The following is a 17148-nucleotide window of genomic DNA, read 5'->3' as shown; positions in this document are numbered from 1 at the left end:
AGGCTAGTGAGAGAGATGTAGAAATTGGTTAAAAATTTTGTCCGAAAGCTAGATTTTAAAAAGGATGCGTTTCTGGATTTCAGTCCCTGTTGCCCATTTCTATGAATAATTGACATTTGTTTTAATATGAATAATGTTACAGAGGGAATTTAGCCCCCTGAGTTTGACTATTTCAAGCAGCCGTTTTAGGCCTGTCAGGCATGTGCTATTTATGATGTCGCATGGGTTGTGATAGAAATGACAGTGATTAAGTAGTGGTTGGCATCTACTGAACCTTCATGACGTGCCAGGCACTGTGCTAAGGGGCTTTACACAGTGTACCTCATTTAATCCTTGCAAGAATTCTTTGAACAGGTTGAGAATTATCTCCGTTTCACAGATGAGGAAACCAAAGTTCAGAGAGATCATGCAGCTGGGGAGTCAGAATTTGAACAGAGCAGCCTGACTCTGGGTATCAAATCACTCGGTTGCCCTGTAGTGTGTGTATGTAGGGAGGTGTCACTGGGGTTCAGTGAACCAGCACTAACACACCGGTCCTTGTCACTGGGCTGGAAGCTGCGGGGAGAGAGGTGTTTCAAGTTGCTGCGGAGAACTGACCTCTTTTAGGCAAGGAAGTGGTTTGGGGCAGCAGAAAGCAGGACTTTCACCTGCTGGTAGGAAGTGAAGGCTCATCGACAACCAGCTCCTGCAATCCTGTTACCAAGGCAACAAAGATGGGGCTGTTGGGCCGTGGTGGGCTCTGCCACATGACCTTCCCTGAGTAGGAAGCTTTGCCTGCTTTCGCTCCAGCCCCGTCCTTCACTAACCCTAGTGTTTGTGCCAGGGAGCCAACCCCTGAGGGAAGCTGTCCTGGATGAGAACTGTCATCTCCACCCATAATTAACCGCTTCTAGAGATGAAGCAGAGTGTGTGAGTTACACACGCATGTGCGAGGAAGTATGTCCTCGCTGTGGAGAGAGCATCCTTCTAGCCTGCTCTTACGAGGTCATGCTGCACTGTCTGTTGATGTTTTCCTGAAGGTTGTTATATCAGGGGCATCAAGTCTGTGTTGCTACCCCAGCTTTCTTTTGAGACCAACAGAAACCACTTAGTAACTGGCAGGTTACTTAACCTCTCTGGGCTTCCATTTCCTCATCTATAAAATGGGGATAATAAATTGTATCTGCCTCCTGGAGTTGCTGTGGGAAATGAAGAGTTAAAACATGTCTAGCGTTAGAACAGAACCAGGCCTGTTGTCAGTGCTTAAGAAGTGTATGAGTTTTCTATGGCTGCTGTAACAAGGTGGCACAAATTTAGTGGCTTAAAACAACACAAATTTATTATCTTAGAGTTCTGGAGGCAGAAGTCTGACATGGGTTAACTGGGGTGAAATCAAGGTGTAGACAAGGCTGCAGCACCCTCTGGAGCCTCTGTGAGAATCGGTTCCCTTGCCTTTTCCAGCTTCTAGTTGCTGCCCAAATTCCTTGGCTTGTGGCCCCTTCCTCCATATTCAAAGCCAGCAGTATAACATCTTCAAATCTCTCTGACTCCGATCCTAATCCTGTTGTCACATCTACTTCTCTCTTCTGCCTCCATTTTACAAGGACCCTTGGGATCACATTGGACCCACCCAGATTAATCCAGGATAATGGCCCCATTGCAGAATCATTAACTTAATCACATCTACACAGTCTCTTGCCAGGTCAGGATATGAACATCTTGGGGCAGGGGCATTATTTGGCCTACCATAATAAGCCTTACCAGTTTTTATAAAATGAAACAATCAACTGGCTAGCTTGGGGATAGAATAAACAATAATTTGATCAGTATAGTAACTAACGATATTTATTGGGTACTTGCTGGGTTAGCTGTCCTGCTTCAGGACTGTGGCATCTGTTATTTCTCCTCCCTAGAGCTTGTTCCCTTCCAGAGCTTTAGATGGTCAGCACCTTATTATCCTTCAGGCCCCAGCTCAAATGTACTCTCTCAGGGAAACCCTCCCTGATTACTTAAAGCAGACCCTCTACCCACTTCCTCTATCATATCACGTCACTCTGTTTCCTTCTTTGACAAAAATTATCATCGTCTGTAACCTTTTCGTTTGTGTGTCTGCCTGATGCATTCTTCCTGTCCTCTGTGGAACGTCAATTCCAGGAGGGCAGGGACCTTGACATCTTCTTTACTGCTATGCCAGTGCCTGGAGTGGGTTCTGGAACACAGTAGGTGCATAGTACATACCTACTGAGTAAGTGACTGAAGCCCTTAGCGGGATGCTGCGTTTGAACCTTCTTTAGTGGGTCCTTTTGTGATCATTGCACTTCATATACATGGAACCCAAGGCTCGGAGAGCCTGAATTGTTGCCACAGGTCGGTGGTGACTGACTTTACATCCAGGTTCGCCTGCTTCCAGAGTTCTTGCTTCCTTTCACCTCCCTGCCTCATGGCCTTGAGGCCATTAGACACTCTGCTAACAGCCACAGAACTCCGGAAGGTCCCTTGTCTGTGACAGAGTTTTTGAGTGCATCTTTCCAAGCCCACCTACTTGCCACCTTGACATTGGTTTTCTTCTATCTAGGTCTGTTGTGTCGGGCCTGGACTCCCCTGCCAAGACTAGCTCCATGGAAAAGAAACTTCTCATCAAAAGCAAAGAGCTGCAAGACTCCCAGGACAAGTGTCACAAGGTATTTATTTCCACAGCCGGCCTCTCTCCTTGCTCCAGGATCCTCCCGTCAATATATGCCAAGGGAGCCGCCTGTGGCCGCTGCTGGCACTGAGCCACCTGCTCCCTCCCTCGCCGAAGTCACGCCTCCGGCAGCTCAGAGAGAGATGAATTCGGGCCTTGACGTTGCTGTAAATCCTTTAAATCTTAACCAGAGGAGGCCCTGGATTTAAATCGGCCGGTTCCTCAGCATGGCCCAGCCAGATGTCTGCTTCTTCCGGCAGGTGGCGTGGGTCCTCACCTGTGGCCGAGATGCAGCCCATCTGCTTTGAGTGATGCGAAGTCTCTCTTCCTAGTCTTTAAAAACTCCTGCTTATGTAACTGTGGCCACGGTGTTGGTTATGCTCAACGTCTCTTAACACTCACTGTTCCTGCCTGGGGGCAGCTTTCTGGGAGCTCGTAAAAATCACTACTTGCCTGGGACTCTTAAGAGTGCAGACGAATACGTATCTCCTTGCCCTGTCCTGGATTTGTCCTCTAGATCTTTGCAAGGAGATGGGGGGGATCAAGATGGATTTGGGATAAATTAAAGTGACGTCTGCAAAAACCCAACCCAACCAAAAAAGCAAACAGGTGAAAAAAGATGATTGTGGCTTCCTTGCTCACTGGGTTAGAGAAGTGATCAAGTGTGAATCGAGACTTGAATGAGAGGAGTGACCTAGCATTGGTGACAATCCTTACGAAGATCTGTGTGCTCCCTGGCGAAGAAACAATGGTATTTCCATCCTAACCTTTGGCGAAATAGCACTAGCCCGGACCACCAGGTGGTTTCGGAGGGTGCTTGAGATTTGATTGCTCCCAATGAACCTCCATGGGCCTTTTTAACCTGTCGATGTGTTTATTTCAGATGGAACAGGAAATGACCCGGTTACATCGGAGAGTGTCAGAGGTGGAGGCTGTGCTTAGTCAGAAGGAGGTGGAGCTGAAGGCCTCTGAGACTCAGAGATCCCTCCTGGAGCAGGACCTTGCTACCTACATCACAGAATGCAGTGTGAGCCTTCCCCAAAGTCCCCTTCCCTTGGAGGTGGCACTTCCTGTTGTGTGTGTCTCATCCTGTTTCATGACAGCTTCATGAGGCACATCACAGCCAATGGCAGGACGTAGAGAGAGGGAGAGTCCAGAAGTGAGATCTGTGATTTGCAGAGCAGAGTGAGCCAGGCGAGGGGTTCCAGAGCAGTGAGACTGGGCTCTAGAAAGTCCGGGTAGGCCGCGGAGCTTGGAGGCGGATGTAGTCTTCATTGCAGCGAGTCACAGAGAGCCCTGACATCTCCCATCCCAACTTCTCTGGTCCGCATTATGTCTGACACGGTCAGCCTCGGGAACCAAACTCACAAATAAGTGCAAGAAAATGTATTTGGAATCTGCCTGAAATCACTTTTCCATTGCCTACTACCAGCGTAGCAACAAGAAAACTAAGCCTCTAAAACCCAGACCCTCTGTCATTATTTACCATGTGGCTTTTTTTTTTCTTTCCTTCACAAGAGTAGACTGTCTTCTCCATTGTCTCGTTAAATTTTTCATCCAGGTGTTTTCTTAATGTGCCCAATTAAACAGTTTTAAGAAGTTTGAATCACACATTTTTCAAGTTTTTTGTTTTGTTTTTTTTTCACGAGGGAGAGGAAATCTATAGGACATGGCTAATTAAGAATAACTGCTATGTTTCCATTCCAGATTTGGCTGCCTTTCAGTGGTGGGTGAAGTTATTCAGCTATGTATTTCAGATCTATATTTCAGTGCCACTGAAGCATTGAGGGAACCTTATGGATGAAAGGTGTCCAGGAGATGTAAGCCAGGAAATGAAAATAGACTGCTAGGAGAGTCTTAAATGACAACTGGGCAGAGAATGCAGTCATTGCTACTTTGAAAGAGATGTATACTTGAGAGTCCTTGCATAACTGATATTACAGAAAAGACTTTGTAGCCACCCCAATGGTGGTTATAATGGCTAAGGGATCATCCTAATTTTTAGTCCTGAACACACAAGTAAGTATCTGCTCCGACAGGTAGATATCTGGTGGTAGGAGACAGGTTGCTGTAGTTTCAGGCAAGATTCGTAAGGTTACAAGGTCGCGATGATGTTTCTTGAATCCAGGGGTTTTACAGGATGAAAACTGGAATCGGCAACCAACTGGAAGCTGTCAACTTTGGTCCGTCACCCGAAACCGTCTTGGCGTCTGTGAAGCGGCTTGCAGCTCCCTTAATGAATCTTTTCAAACAGAGCAGGATCCACAGGGCATTCCTATTAAAATTTTTGCTTTCTGCAGAGCTTAAAGCGAAGTTTGGAGCAAGCACGGATGGAGGTGTCCCAGGAGGATGACAAAGCACTGCAGCTTCTCCACGATATCAGAGAGCAGAGCCGGAAGCTCCAAGAAATCAAAGAGCAGGTATGACTGCCTTGCCGGGAGCAGGGCGGCCGGTGTGACCTCTGATTTCCAGAGAGGTGTGTTTGAGAGGCAGAGAGGAAAAGAGACAGGAGAGTGGGGAGACAGAGAGGTATATAGGTCATTTGGAAACTTTCAATTCTCCGTGGTTTGTATAAACTGTAGAGTGCTTGTTCTAGCTCCTTTGAAATCTGCACCCCATAATGGCTACTGTGGCATAGGTTTAGAGCAAAGCTGGGCAAACAGCAGCCTCTGGGACGAATCTGGTCCACTACTTGTTTTCTATGGCCACAAGCTAAGAATGGGTTTTGCATTTTTAAAAACGGGAAAAAAAAGAAGAAGAATATTTCATGACATGTGAAAAATATGTAGAAGTCACATTTTAGTGTCCATAATAAATAAAGTTTTATTGGAACACAGCCATGCTTATTTATTTACGCACTGTCTGTAGCTGCTTCTCATGCTACAGTGGCAGAGGGTGCGGTTGTGACCAAGACGATGTGGCCTACGAAGCTGAGATTGCTTAATATATAGCCTTTTGCAGGAAAAGTATGCCATCCTCTGCTTTAGGCTATTAAAAAAACTTGAATATTTTTATAGCTTTTCAAATATACTTTAAATTTTTGAGAGAAGCCTGGATAATCCATAGGTTTACTTATGTAAAGAAATATTCTAGAAGTAGAGTTTGAGCAGTTAAGGCCGAGTTAGATTTAACTTGGCAAATCTGGGTGCAGGAAGCCATCCTGTGTGTTCGGAAGAGAGCACTGAGACCTTTAAAAAGCCCACTCTTTTTTTCCTCCCCTTTTCTAAAAGGGTTTTCTTTCTAGATGGTCCATTTTTATTTCACTGCATTGTTTCCTTTTTAGCATGGATTTTTCTGTCCTTTGAAGAAACCGTAAATAGAAACTTTAATGAAGAAATGACAATGTGCAATTGGAAAGTTGAATTATCAGCTGCCAGGCAACTCTCATTCACTTCAGAAAACCTAATGTAAACAGTGATGGAAATGAACATTTTTGTCTCTGGGTAGCACAAACTTAGCCATCTGGGTGATGCTAAATGAAATGTAAGAAGCTCTTGCAAATAATTTGATCCACTAACTATTCTTTAAAGAAAGAATTATTGTTTTGGGAGGGTTTTGTTGGCATAATCTGTTTCTCACCTTAATATTTTTAAATGATTGGTTAATATTCTCTTGCACAATAAAAATGTAAATATGCAGAGGAAACGTAGCAATCTGGTTATCAGGCTTCTGAACAACGATACTAATCTTAGAAATTTTGAAGGCCACGTGTACAGTTTGAAAAATCTGCTTTTATAGTTGATTCATTGCTCCTTTATCAACAAAGTTTTTTTTTTATCCTAAAAGTTTCAAGAGGTGGTGGGATTTTTTTTTTTTTCTCCCATTCGTTCAATGTGTTTGGAAATTTGCTTTTGGTGACATCCTGGGGGAAATGAAAGCTGTGTTTGGCCACTAGAGGGAGCAGCTGGTGTCCATGAATTCCATAGAAACAGAATTATCGGGACATTTTGAAAGGTGGTTAAGTTCAAAGAAATGTCTTTTGTGATTCATATCACAGTTGGCATGCATGTGGAGTTTTAGATTTAACGACTGCTAAAAGTTCCACAAAGAAAACTTCTTAGTTTCAGATTTGATTTCTCATCAGAAGAAGGATTTATTAAAATGACTTTTGATAAGTTTTGTGAGAGCAGGCTGTTTGCAGTCCAGAAAAAAAGCATTTCATGCTTTCAGCAAACTCCTAATATTTGGTTTGCAGCATGCCGATTCCTCCCAGATTTGGCATTTTTTTTGCCCCCACTCTTTATCTCGAAAGCTAATTTCCATACAACTATTAATTTTTTAATACTTTGCTTCTACTTAGCTACTCCCTATAGAGTATTTGGATTTGGTTTAAAGTACAAACATTTAAGAGTCTCACGTGATGGTTTGATTCATGCGTCATGACTAGCAGTTGCCGATTCCCCTTGGCACACTCCTCAGGACGGGAAACAGAAGTTTGGATAATATGGAAGGCATTCGTTGTCTCAGGATTTCTGAATGAATAGGACTATGTCTGATACTTCCTTTCCACAAAATTCTGATGCTCCATTCAGAAGACTTACCTTAGACAGGCTTCAAAAGTTGCTCATGGTTCCCATCCTGATCCCACTCAGCCGTGACTTATAATTCAGTCCGTGCTGAGATACGACGGCTCGCTCAGCTGTCCTTGGACACAGACCCGATGATCTCTCAGACTTTTTCTGAAGCAGGGATTTGGTTAGCTGTTGGGTTGATAAGATTGCCTTGAAGTATCCAGCATAATAACAGCGGCTCAACAAGTGAGGTAGACGAAATTCCTTTTGGTGCCTGTGGCAGGCTGGGTGCCCCAGGGGTTCAGATTGCTGGCAGAGATGTGGCCTGATTTTTGCCTTCCTCCCCTGGGCACCAACAGCTGAGGCAAGAGAATTGTTGAGGAGGATGAACAGCCGCTCTGTCCTTGCTCTTGCCAAAACATGAAAATTATATTCCCTTCTCGCTGACACAAATTTAAGAAAGAAAAGGGAGCTTGAGGATAAAAGATGCCCAAGATTTTCTCCCAGCTCTGCTTTCTCCACACTTTGGTATTTGTGGCTGTGGGTAGGGCTCATGGTACTTTTGGGTGCCCATAAAATGATAAAAAAAAAAACAACAAACTTTTTCACTTTAGAAGAAAGAAATTGAGCTTTCAGATCAAAAAACTTTTCATAGATAATATTAGTGTTTTGGGCTTTATATGAACACAGTTATAAAATATAATTTTCATTTTATTTCTCTATCTATCAATCAGTTAATTAATTATGGAGGAAGGCGTCCAGGAAGCCGCAGTACTCAGGGCCACAGAAATCAGAATGTGACCCTCGCTGAGGGTTCTAGAAAAACCCCAAGTCGAAGATGTATTGTCTCCCATAATACATAATGGCTCACGTTCCGCTCTGGGTTCAGATCACCACGAGCAGGTTGTAAAGCCCTTTGGTTTTATCACCCCACATCACCCACTCAGAGTGCACCACCTGGGAAACTGGTTCCCCCAGGACTTCTAAGATTGGCCTTCAATAACAGTATATTTTTGGGTGGAGTGAAATGAGACCGTGCTTTACTCTGGGGACATTTTTTTCCTTTCCAATGAGGTAGAGAGAGGTGTGCTTGCATGAAAACTACCCAATCTTCATAGGAATATCACCTCTCCTTTTGTGTGCACTGAGGGGATTGCCTGTTACAATAGGATGAAAGATTTACTCTATACCCTGTTATTTACAAAGCCCCATCCTTGCTCTGTTGATACCTCTTCAATTATTACTTGGGTGAATGGATCTTAGAGATATTCACTGTGTATTGTGAATGTCAAAGACAGTCTGATTCAATTCCTTATTCTTTTCATTTTATATACCACCCCCACCAGGCACCTTGGATTGGATAAATGCTCATTCATAATCTTTATATGTATAAACTTTGATTTTGCTAACAAAGAATTTTCAAAACCATTGCCCATTTCTTCTGGTAAATCCAATTTTGAAAAACCTCATTTCATATGTTCTGTTTTGATCTTAGAAATGCATTTTAGAAAAGGTCAGGCTGTTTGGATCACTTTAAAGGGTTTGCTTGAGGGAACAAGATAATTCTTTCTCTGGAATTTTTCTCACACGTTATTTTGACCAGAGCCAGAGTATTGTGACTCTTCCAAATTTCAGGGTGACTTGCTTTTCAAGAGCATTGTTAAGTTTCATCATTCAGTTTTGGGCCCAGAAAAATTAATGGTGAGAAACTGACATGATGAGTTTCACCTTCCAAGATTCTTTCCATCAAGATTTCCAATTATCCCCTTGTGCCATCTGAAAGGTTAATTTTAAAACTAGTACCATATCTAATTATGTTAGGAGCACATGACTTCTAAAGGACAAATCTATATAAACGATTACCCTTGGAGGAAAGCTACACATAAGCAGTTTATCCTGGTTGTTTAAAGAACATCCCTTCTAGCTTTCCTGTGTTACAGATGCTTAGAGGTGTTCTGCTTATTTGTGGTATTATTTGCTCAAAAGATTTTATTATAGGCACATGCGTTCCAAATGGTGTTACTAGTAATACAGATTCTGCATTAAAACAGTTTAAAGATTTAATACTGTGTTCTCCCTCTTCGTCCTCCCACACCTCTCCCTTTTGCCCATCTGTCAACTCACCTTCTGTCTAGGTCTCCTCTCTGCCAATCTCTTCAATTTTCATCTTCCCTCTGTGGTCAAAGTACTCTTTTAGGAGTTCTGAAGTTCACCTTTCTGCCGTTGCTCTTTAGGAGTACCAGGCTCAAGTGGAAGAAATGAGGTTGATGATGAATCAGTTGGAAGAGGACCTGGTTTCAGCAAGAAGACGGAGTGATCTCTACGAATCCGAGCTGAGAGAGTCTCGGCTCGCCGCTGAAGAGTTCAAGCGGAAGGCCACAGAGTGTCAGCATAAACTGATGAAGGTAGCTAGCCACCAGCCAGCAGGGTGTTTAAGGGGTAGAGTCATGGGTGATCTTAGCAAGAATAAAGGGAATACTAGCTTAATGAGTATACATTTGGGAAATAATCGGATACCCTGGAAAGCCTCTGGTCTTTCTAGAAGATAACCTATTTATTATCATCATCCGCATTATTATTTTGGTCACAGAGACCAAGAAAGTACAGCAGGCAGTGTTATCTATTAGATTTTAATGTTCTCGAGACTTCCCATTATGGTGTATCTTTTAAATTACAGGCTAAGGATCAAGGGAAGCCCGAAGTGGGAGAATATTCCAAGCTGGAGAAGGTATTTTCCATTATTGGTATTGCTGTTTTTGGTAGATAATCTTTTAAAAGTTACTATCAGTGGCCAGTCACTGGGAAGAATACTCTTGCAATGAATAGAGAACTTTCATCTAGGTTTATTTTGATGGTCAACTTCTGGGTGGTCACTTTTAGTTTCAGCTATGGTGCTAAAAGGCATAACGGACACCTCATTTCTTGTCACGCCTGCTCAGGGCAACAAATAAACCCAGACTCTTAGTAAAACATTTGTAGAAATTCTCATTGTTTTAAGGTGCTGGGCGACTTTGGTTCTCTTTTTGCGGTTTGTATGTTGCTGGTTCTAGAGAAATGGTCAGCATGGAGGTTTGCACCGGGACACCTAGTCTTTTCGGATAGGCCACTGTTCTTCCTCTCCCTTAGTAGGTACTGGAAAACAAAACAAAAAGACCCCACAGAAGCCTCAAGGAAATAGGACTGCAATAAACATAGCAAGATCTTAATACTGGTTTATCTTTTGCTTTATTTCCTGGGATTTTAATTATAGATTAATGCTGAGCAGCAGCTCAAAATTCAGGAGCTCCAAGAGAAGCTGGAAAAGGTAAGCCCGAAGTGACTTTTTGGGACCTTAATTTCTGTTTCCAAATACTTTACTTTGCCGTGTTCTAGAGCGTGAGAGATGAAAGAAACAGAATTAGTCACCCAGCACTGAGGAAAATGAAGGGGGAGTGAGCTATTACCTGAAAATATGAGAGTTATGAATATACTTTTTCCTTTTGAGATGTGTCAGCAGTGTTTATTTTTAAAAACCAAGCTGTGTGAGACTCTCAAGTAAAAGTTCTAATTATACTATGACAGAGCTCAGGAAGCCGGCTCCCTCTCCCTTCATGGGGCCAGGCTCCCCAGTTTGCACATTTGTAAAGAGATGCATGTGTTGTTCACGGCTCAGACTGCTTTCAATCAGAAACTCTGTGGGCAGCATTGCTGGAATGTGGGAGGAGCCGTGGAGTCATCTTGTGGTTGGGGAAGGGGGTGGGTTTGGTTTATAGAATCCTGCAAAAGTTCGTGCTAGTCGAACACTGGAAATGCTAATGAAAAGGCCAGAATGAATGTGGTTCTCAGACATGCCTTGTGAATGTTTGTGAATGTGTTTACTGGCTTAGTTTAACAGAGCCCTTTCTTATTTCTTCTTCTTTTTTTTTTTTAAGTGTGTTAAAAGACACATAACATTAAATTTACTATCGTAACCATTTTAAGAGTACAGTTCAGTAGTGTTAAGTATGTTCACATTGTGCAAAGAATCTGTAGAACCCTTTTATCTTGCAAAACTGAAACTCTATACCTGCTACACACTAATTTCCCCTTTCTTTCCCCCAGTCCCTGGTAACCACCTTTTTTCTATGGTTATGACTGCTTTAGATATTTCACATGAGTGGTATCATACAGTATTTGTCCTTTTGCAACTGGCTTACTTCACTTAGCATAATGTCCTTGAGTTTAATCCATGTTGTAGCATGTGACAGGATCTCCTTCTTCAAGGCTATGTAATATTCCGTTGACTACATACCACATTTTCTTTCTCCATTCATCTCTCCTCTTCTTACCTATTCTTGAGCTCACTAAAGAAAACCTGTACTGCCCTCTTTCAGTTAGAAGCTTGTGTGAAGACTCATGTTTTCGTCTAGAACTGTGGTCTCCACCAGAGGTCTGATGTAAGCCACAAGTGTCAGCAATAGCTGTAATTTAAAATTTTCTAGTAGGCACATTAGAAAGAGCAAAGAGAAACATTGGTGGAATTATTTGAATGATATAGTTTATTTAAAACAATATATCCAAAATATTGTGGCAGCATGTGTCACAAATAAAACATATACACTATTTCAGTTTTTAAATAAATTAAACTTAAATAAAATTAAAAACTTACTTTTCAGTCACACTGGCCACATTCTCGTGTTCCAGGGCCACATGTGGCTAGTGGCTCCCATTTTGGACAGAGCTGGTCTTGAAATTGGAGTTTTCCTGCAGTTCCCACTTTAAATTTTGTTTCTATTTTTTAAAATTTTAATTTAAAGCAAGTAAGTGGGAAGCTGTTGGTCTCTTAAATGCAGAGCTTTACTGTGATGCTGTAAGAGCTGCAATATAGTTAAGACCCAAATAAAAATTAACTTCAAAAGGTCTAGCTGTTTTTTTAAAAAATATGGATTTGCAAATTACCATGAACACAATGATTGCTGTGCCCTTCGAAAGGTATTTATTTGAAGAAAAAAAGTTTAAATTGTAGTTTTTATCTTTGTTTTCTTATAAACGTAGTACAAATTCCCCATAGGAAAATTAGCAAATGAGATAATTAAATATGGAGAAAATTAATGCTCTGATGTAAATACATTAATACCTGGGTAAATAAATCATTCTAGACTTTTGTGTTTGCATTTACTACGTTGCATTGAATCTGCGATGCTAGTGAAATTCAGGTACATCATTATCTTATGTATGCAAAGAAGAAAATGCTGTCAATATTGATTGTAGGATGCATTCCAAATTCAGTAATGTTAATATATACATATATATCTAAGTGCATCTTAGATGAAGTAACAGAATAAAGCGAATGTTTATTTGTTTTGAAAAGTGGATATATTCTACATACTTATTGTTCCCTGATGTTTTCTCTTGAGAATACTGAATAAATTTGGCCATCTGTGTCCTGTTCCCTCTTTCCTGGTAGGCAGTAAAAGCCAGTGCAGAGGCCACCGAGCTGCTACAGAATATCCGCCAGGCAAAGGAGCGAGCCGAACGTGAGCTGGAGAAGCTGCAGAACCGCGAGGATTCCTCTGAGGGCATAAAAAAGAAGCTAGTTGAGGCCGAGGTGAGTAGGAGGCTTCTAGCCCGTGGTGGACTGACACTGGTCCGGGCGTGGCCACCTGCGAACAACTGTGACCGGCCTTTGGCTGTGCCAAGGGAGAGGAACCACACAGCCACCTCTTGCTTCTGTTGGGCCAAACCGCTTTCCTTTCTGCAAATATCTTTGAAATGTGAGAGGCTTGGAAACGTTTTCCCCACAGGGGAAAAGGAAGATTTGTCATAGCAGCTTCAAGTAGAAAGATGTTTCGATAAAAGCTTTCCCTTTCTGTTTTTCCTCCGACTTGCTCACCAGTCTGGGAGGGTTTATGGTTACATAGATGAACTGTAATGCAGTCCTTGAGTTTTTCTTTTCCTTCCCTCTGTACCCTTGTTTTTCCTTGCCTTTTCCCCACAGTGTTAATAACATGTTAATTTTCAAGGCTTCAGCTATTACCTACCCGTGTGTTGATGACTTTCCAGATCTATATTTTTGGGCCTTTTCTCTCTCTCATATTCTTTGTTGTTGTTGTTGTTGAAATTGTTTACATATAATTATATAGGAAATGCTCAAGTGTCTCCTCATTGTCAAAAACTTAAACAGTACTGAAAACTATACAATAAAAAGTGAAATTTCCTTTTTTCTCCTCTCCACCTCCCGTAGCGCCGTGGTGATTGGTCTACACAACCGATGTGCCATAGTTTGATTCAACCGTCCCCCCTGTTGCTGGGCCTTCCGCCTTTCCCTGTCACAGTGCTGGCATGTCTCTTTGGGGCCATCCTCACCCACGTTTCAGGCAGTATTTCCCACTGTCCCCCTGACATCTTGACTGGGTGTCTGAACAGTGAATTGAATCTAAAAGGAACTCGGGCTCTTCCCCAACGAGCTGCGTTCCCCTCTCAATTTCCTCATGGCGGTCAGGGCCACCGTCATTCATGTAGCCACCCCAGGCTTGAAACCTTAACATCATCTCTGCTTCTCCTTGAACCCTGCCATTCAGTGAGTCACTCAGTCCTCTAAATACAGCTGCACGTCTCCCCCGTCCATCCCCCGCTTGCCATTTCTGTAGGTCTCAGAGTCCAGGCCCTCTTCCTCTTAGCTGAGCAAATAGTAACTTTTTGGACTTCTGCTTCCAGTCGCTCCTTCCTTCTAGCTAGCTCATACACCCTAAGACTCATGGACCTCAGACAGGAGCTCGTCAGCACCCCCCGCCCCATCCCAAACCTTTCAGGGCTTCCAATATATCTTAGGTGCATCCCTGAGCCCGGTACATGACACTCAGCTATTTGACCCGAAAATACTCCCCTTTCACCTTTTCTGCTGCTACTCCCTATCACTCATCTTAAGCTGTAGCCACTCTGGGCTTCAGCCGGGACCTAAATGGCTCTCGACCACCTGCGTGTTTCTGCAGATGTGCCGGCCTTTGTCTGAAAGGCCTCCCTCCAACCTCTTCTGCCCTCCACATCCCAGCCCTCTCCCAAGCCCGCGTCTCTGCGACTCTTCCCCGCCACCTGTTGGGTAAAATGTCCTCTTTCCTGCCTACGACTTCCCTCAGCACTCTGTACCTATTTGCTGTATGGCTCTTCCCTCTCTTAACCTATATTATGTTTATCTGTGTTTGTCTTATCTTTTCCAAGGGCAGGAATTATGCCGGCTTCCTCTCTGTATTTTCCGTGATGCCTAGCATGGTACTTTTGCAGATAGTAGGCGCTTGGTAAATATTTGAATGAATGAATGCACTCTGGTAACCTTCACAGCTGAGTACTCGAATGATAGAGTCTTACTTTCTTCGCTGTTGCCGCGGGTGCCTGAGACTTCCCCTTCCGCCTCGAGTGTGTGCTTCTTGAGGGCTCTCTCCCTCGGCGCAGGCGTTATGCCCGTAGCAGTTACTCCATTAAAATTCTCTGATTGATTCACGATCTACAGGAACGCCGCCATTCTCTGGAGAACAAGGTAAAGAGGCTAGAGACCATGGAGCGTAGAGAAAACAGACTGAAGGATGACATCCAGACAAAATCCCAACAGATCCAGCAGATGGCTGATAAAATTCTGGTGAGCAGGAACGAAAGTTGAAGAGTTAAAAGATAACAGGTTAGAGGTTGCAGAGGGAAGGGGGTCAAAAGAGGGGACGTATCTCCGCGTAGGTGAGTTAAGAGAAGCGGCTTCAGTGTATGCGCCACATCAGAGGAGAGTGCGAGTGACCCAGTGTGGGACGTTTCAGCCCCGGTAACAGATCCGTAAATATTATTATTTTTTTTGCTTCTGTCTGCTACGGCCTGACATTTTAAAATATGAAAGTGCATCCTCTGTCACTTCCGATAGATTTTTACAGTAGCATTTATGTGCTTCTCTTAGCAGAGTTTTGTACGGCTGTTAACTTCGCAAGCCAATTTAAAAAGCTGTAGGGGTTTAGACCAAAACCCAGATCCTTGTTTTTGGAGGAGAAAGAAATTAGTCATGCAGAATTGTTTTTCTCAGTGTAGTATTTGTCACAGATCCATGTTCACCCACTCACTCTCTCTGCTACAGTTGATTGTTGTTGTTATTATTTTTTCAATTTCCTTAGATGTAGCAGATCTTTTTTTTTTTAGATTTATAATCATCATGATTCTGTTGTTGGCTCTAATAACCAAATTAACTTAATCAAGGAAGGCTCGGGCGGTGTTTGTCCCTGCCAGGGTGGAAGGCAGGCGAACCTTTGAAGGACTCTCCTTGAATCTCAGTCCCAAAGCCAAGAATTTGGTGCCACTTAGTGATGACTCGGAGTCCGTTCAGAGTTCCCCCACCCAGGAGAGACTCGAGTAGTCGGCTGTTCCTCTCTACCATATGGAGGCGAGGTGGTGAGCAGGTTACTTCATCTCTCTCTCTCTCTGCATCACTTCTGGGAAATGAGTCACCAGCAACCATATGACCTCAGGAATGGCCAACTTATAGGTCTATACTTAATGCAAAAAAAAAAAAAAATCCTTCAAAACTTTACATTTCTATGTTTGTATATTTTCTTGAGCCTGTGGATGCTCTTGAAGGAGAAATTGGTTGGATTGTTTTGCTTTGACACACAGTCTTCATATATACGTCTGTACACAAAGGCAAATGTGGCTGTTAGTCTTTCTTTTCTGTTCTCTTGTTCCGTCATCGAAGTTTCTCTTGGCGGTTGTCAAGTGTGTGAATTTTAACATGAGTGAGATTAGAACCCACCGAGATCCCACCACTGCTGTCTCTTGCTTGGTGCAAACAAAGTGGTTAAGTCTCTTGTGGTTGCAAAATGTTTCTCTGTTTACTGGTGATGTGTTCATTCATTCATTCAACAAATATTTAATGAGCTTCTACTATGTGCCAGGCACTGTTCTAGGAGCTGGAAATATAGCAGCAAACGACAGTGTTTGTGTAATAGGACTGAAGAGTTTGATCCAATACGTATAGAAAAGTTAACGTTTTAAAAAAATGACAACAACAACAAAAAATGCCAAACTGCCAAGAAGTCAGATTTTAGAATATCTGCTTTTCCAAAGGTTCACTTGCAATTAAAATGTAGGTATATAGAGTTCTATGTTATTCGATGATATGTTGTAAATTCCAATTCATATGTAGACCAGAAATTTGGTCTTAAAGTTGTTAGTCTCAGGTATCTGAGTTTTGGACCTCGTTTTAGATTCTGATTTTCACTCCTGTGCTATCTTATGAGAACTGAAATTAAGCTGACTATCAAGTGACTTCTAACATAAAGGAAAAGTAAGCAGATTTCTCTGTCTTAATCTATCTTGTCACCTGCTCGAGTACCTTTGCAGTTGTGACTTCATTTATTGGAAGGTGCCTTTTGCTCAAGAACCCTGCGCTTAGGCTGCAAAATATCTAGGACATGGGCAGAGGTGGTCCTTAATGTCATCATATAATGATAATGCTTGGAAACAGATCCCAAACTGTCATTGTTTCAAAATATTTGCTATTCTGGCAAGAACTTTTCAAACAGATAATTGGGGTTCTCATTCATTATAGCAGTCTTTTGCTTTAATAAAAGAAGTCATTGCAGGAGATCTTTTAGTGTACATAAAGCCCTTAAAGTATGCATTTATTAATTAAAGTCCTCTTTACGTTCAGTTTTTTATTATTATTATTATTTATGCCTAAAGCATCTGGTCTTCCTAGGTGGTCTCCCATCCAAGTACTAACCAGGCCCCACCCTGTTTTAGCTTCTGAGATCAGACATCCGGCTTGTTCAGGGTGGCATGGCCGTAGACCATGGACCGTGGCTCCACTGGGGCGCAAACTCAGGACTTTCTGTGTGTAAAGCAGACTTGCTAACCGCTACACTATGGAACCATGTCCTAAGTTCAACTTTTCAAGATCACATCGGTTAGATTGCAACAGACCTTGAACACCTGCTCTTAAAGCTGAACACTTTATTGGCCCCCCCAAAGCAAAGTCAACACTTGCAG

General features: G+C 42.6%; 1 protein-coding gene across 12 annotated transcripts in view; it reads left to right on the top strand.

The window, feature by feature from the left end:
* CIT (citron rho-interacting serine/threonine kinase) overlaps nucleotides 1-17148 on the top strand; it is a 145766-nt gene that overhangs the window by 67539 nt on the left and 61079 nt on the right. For all 12 annotated transcript variants that reach the window (XM_039868284.1, XM_039868285.1, XM_039868280.1 and 9 more), the window contains 8 exons: nucleotides 2555-2660; nucleotides 3546-3689; nucleotides 4963-5082; nucleotides 9408-9578; nucleotides 9851-9901; nucleotides 10424-10477; nucleotides 12599-12739; nucleotides 14639-14764. In XM_039868284.1, coding sequence (XP_039724218.1) covers nucleotides 2555-2660; nucleotides 3546-3689; nucleotides 4963-5082; nucleotides 9408-9578; nucleotides 9851-9901; nucleotides 10424-10477; nucleotides 12599-12739; nucleotides 14639-14764 — 913 coding nt within the window. The remainder of the gene's footprint in view (nucleotides 1-2554; nucleotides 2661-3545; nucleotides 3690-4962; nucleotides 5083-9407; nucleotides 9579-9850; nucleotides 9902-10423; nucleotides 10478-12598; nucleotides 12740-14638; nucleotides 14765-17148) is intronic.

Source organism: Pteropus medius, unplaced genomic scaffold (genome assembly GCF_902729225.1).
Source record: "Pteropus medius unplaced genomic scaffold, Ma_sr-lr_union100, whole genome shotgun sequence".
Lineage (NCBI taxonomy): Eukaryota > Metazoa > Chordata > Mammalia > Chiroptera > Pteropodidae > Pteropus > Pteropus medius.
This window is presented reverse-complemented; position numbering and strand designations above follow the sequence as displayed.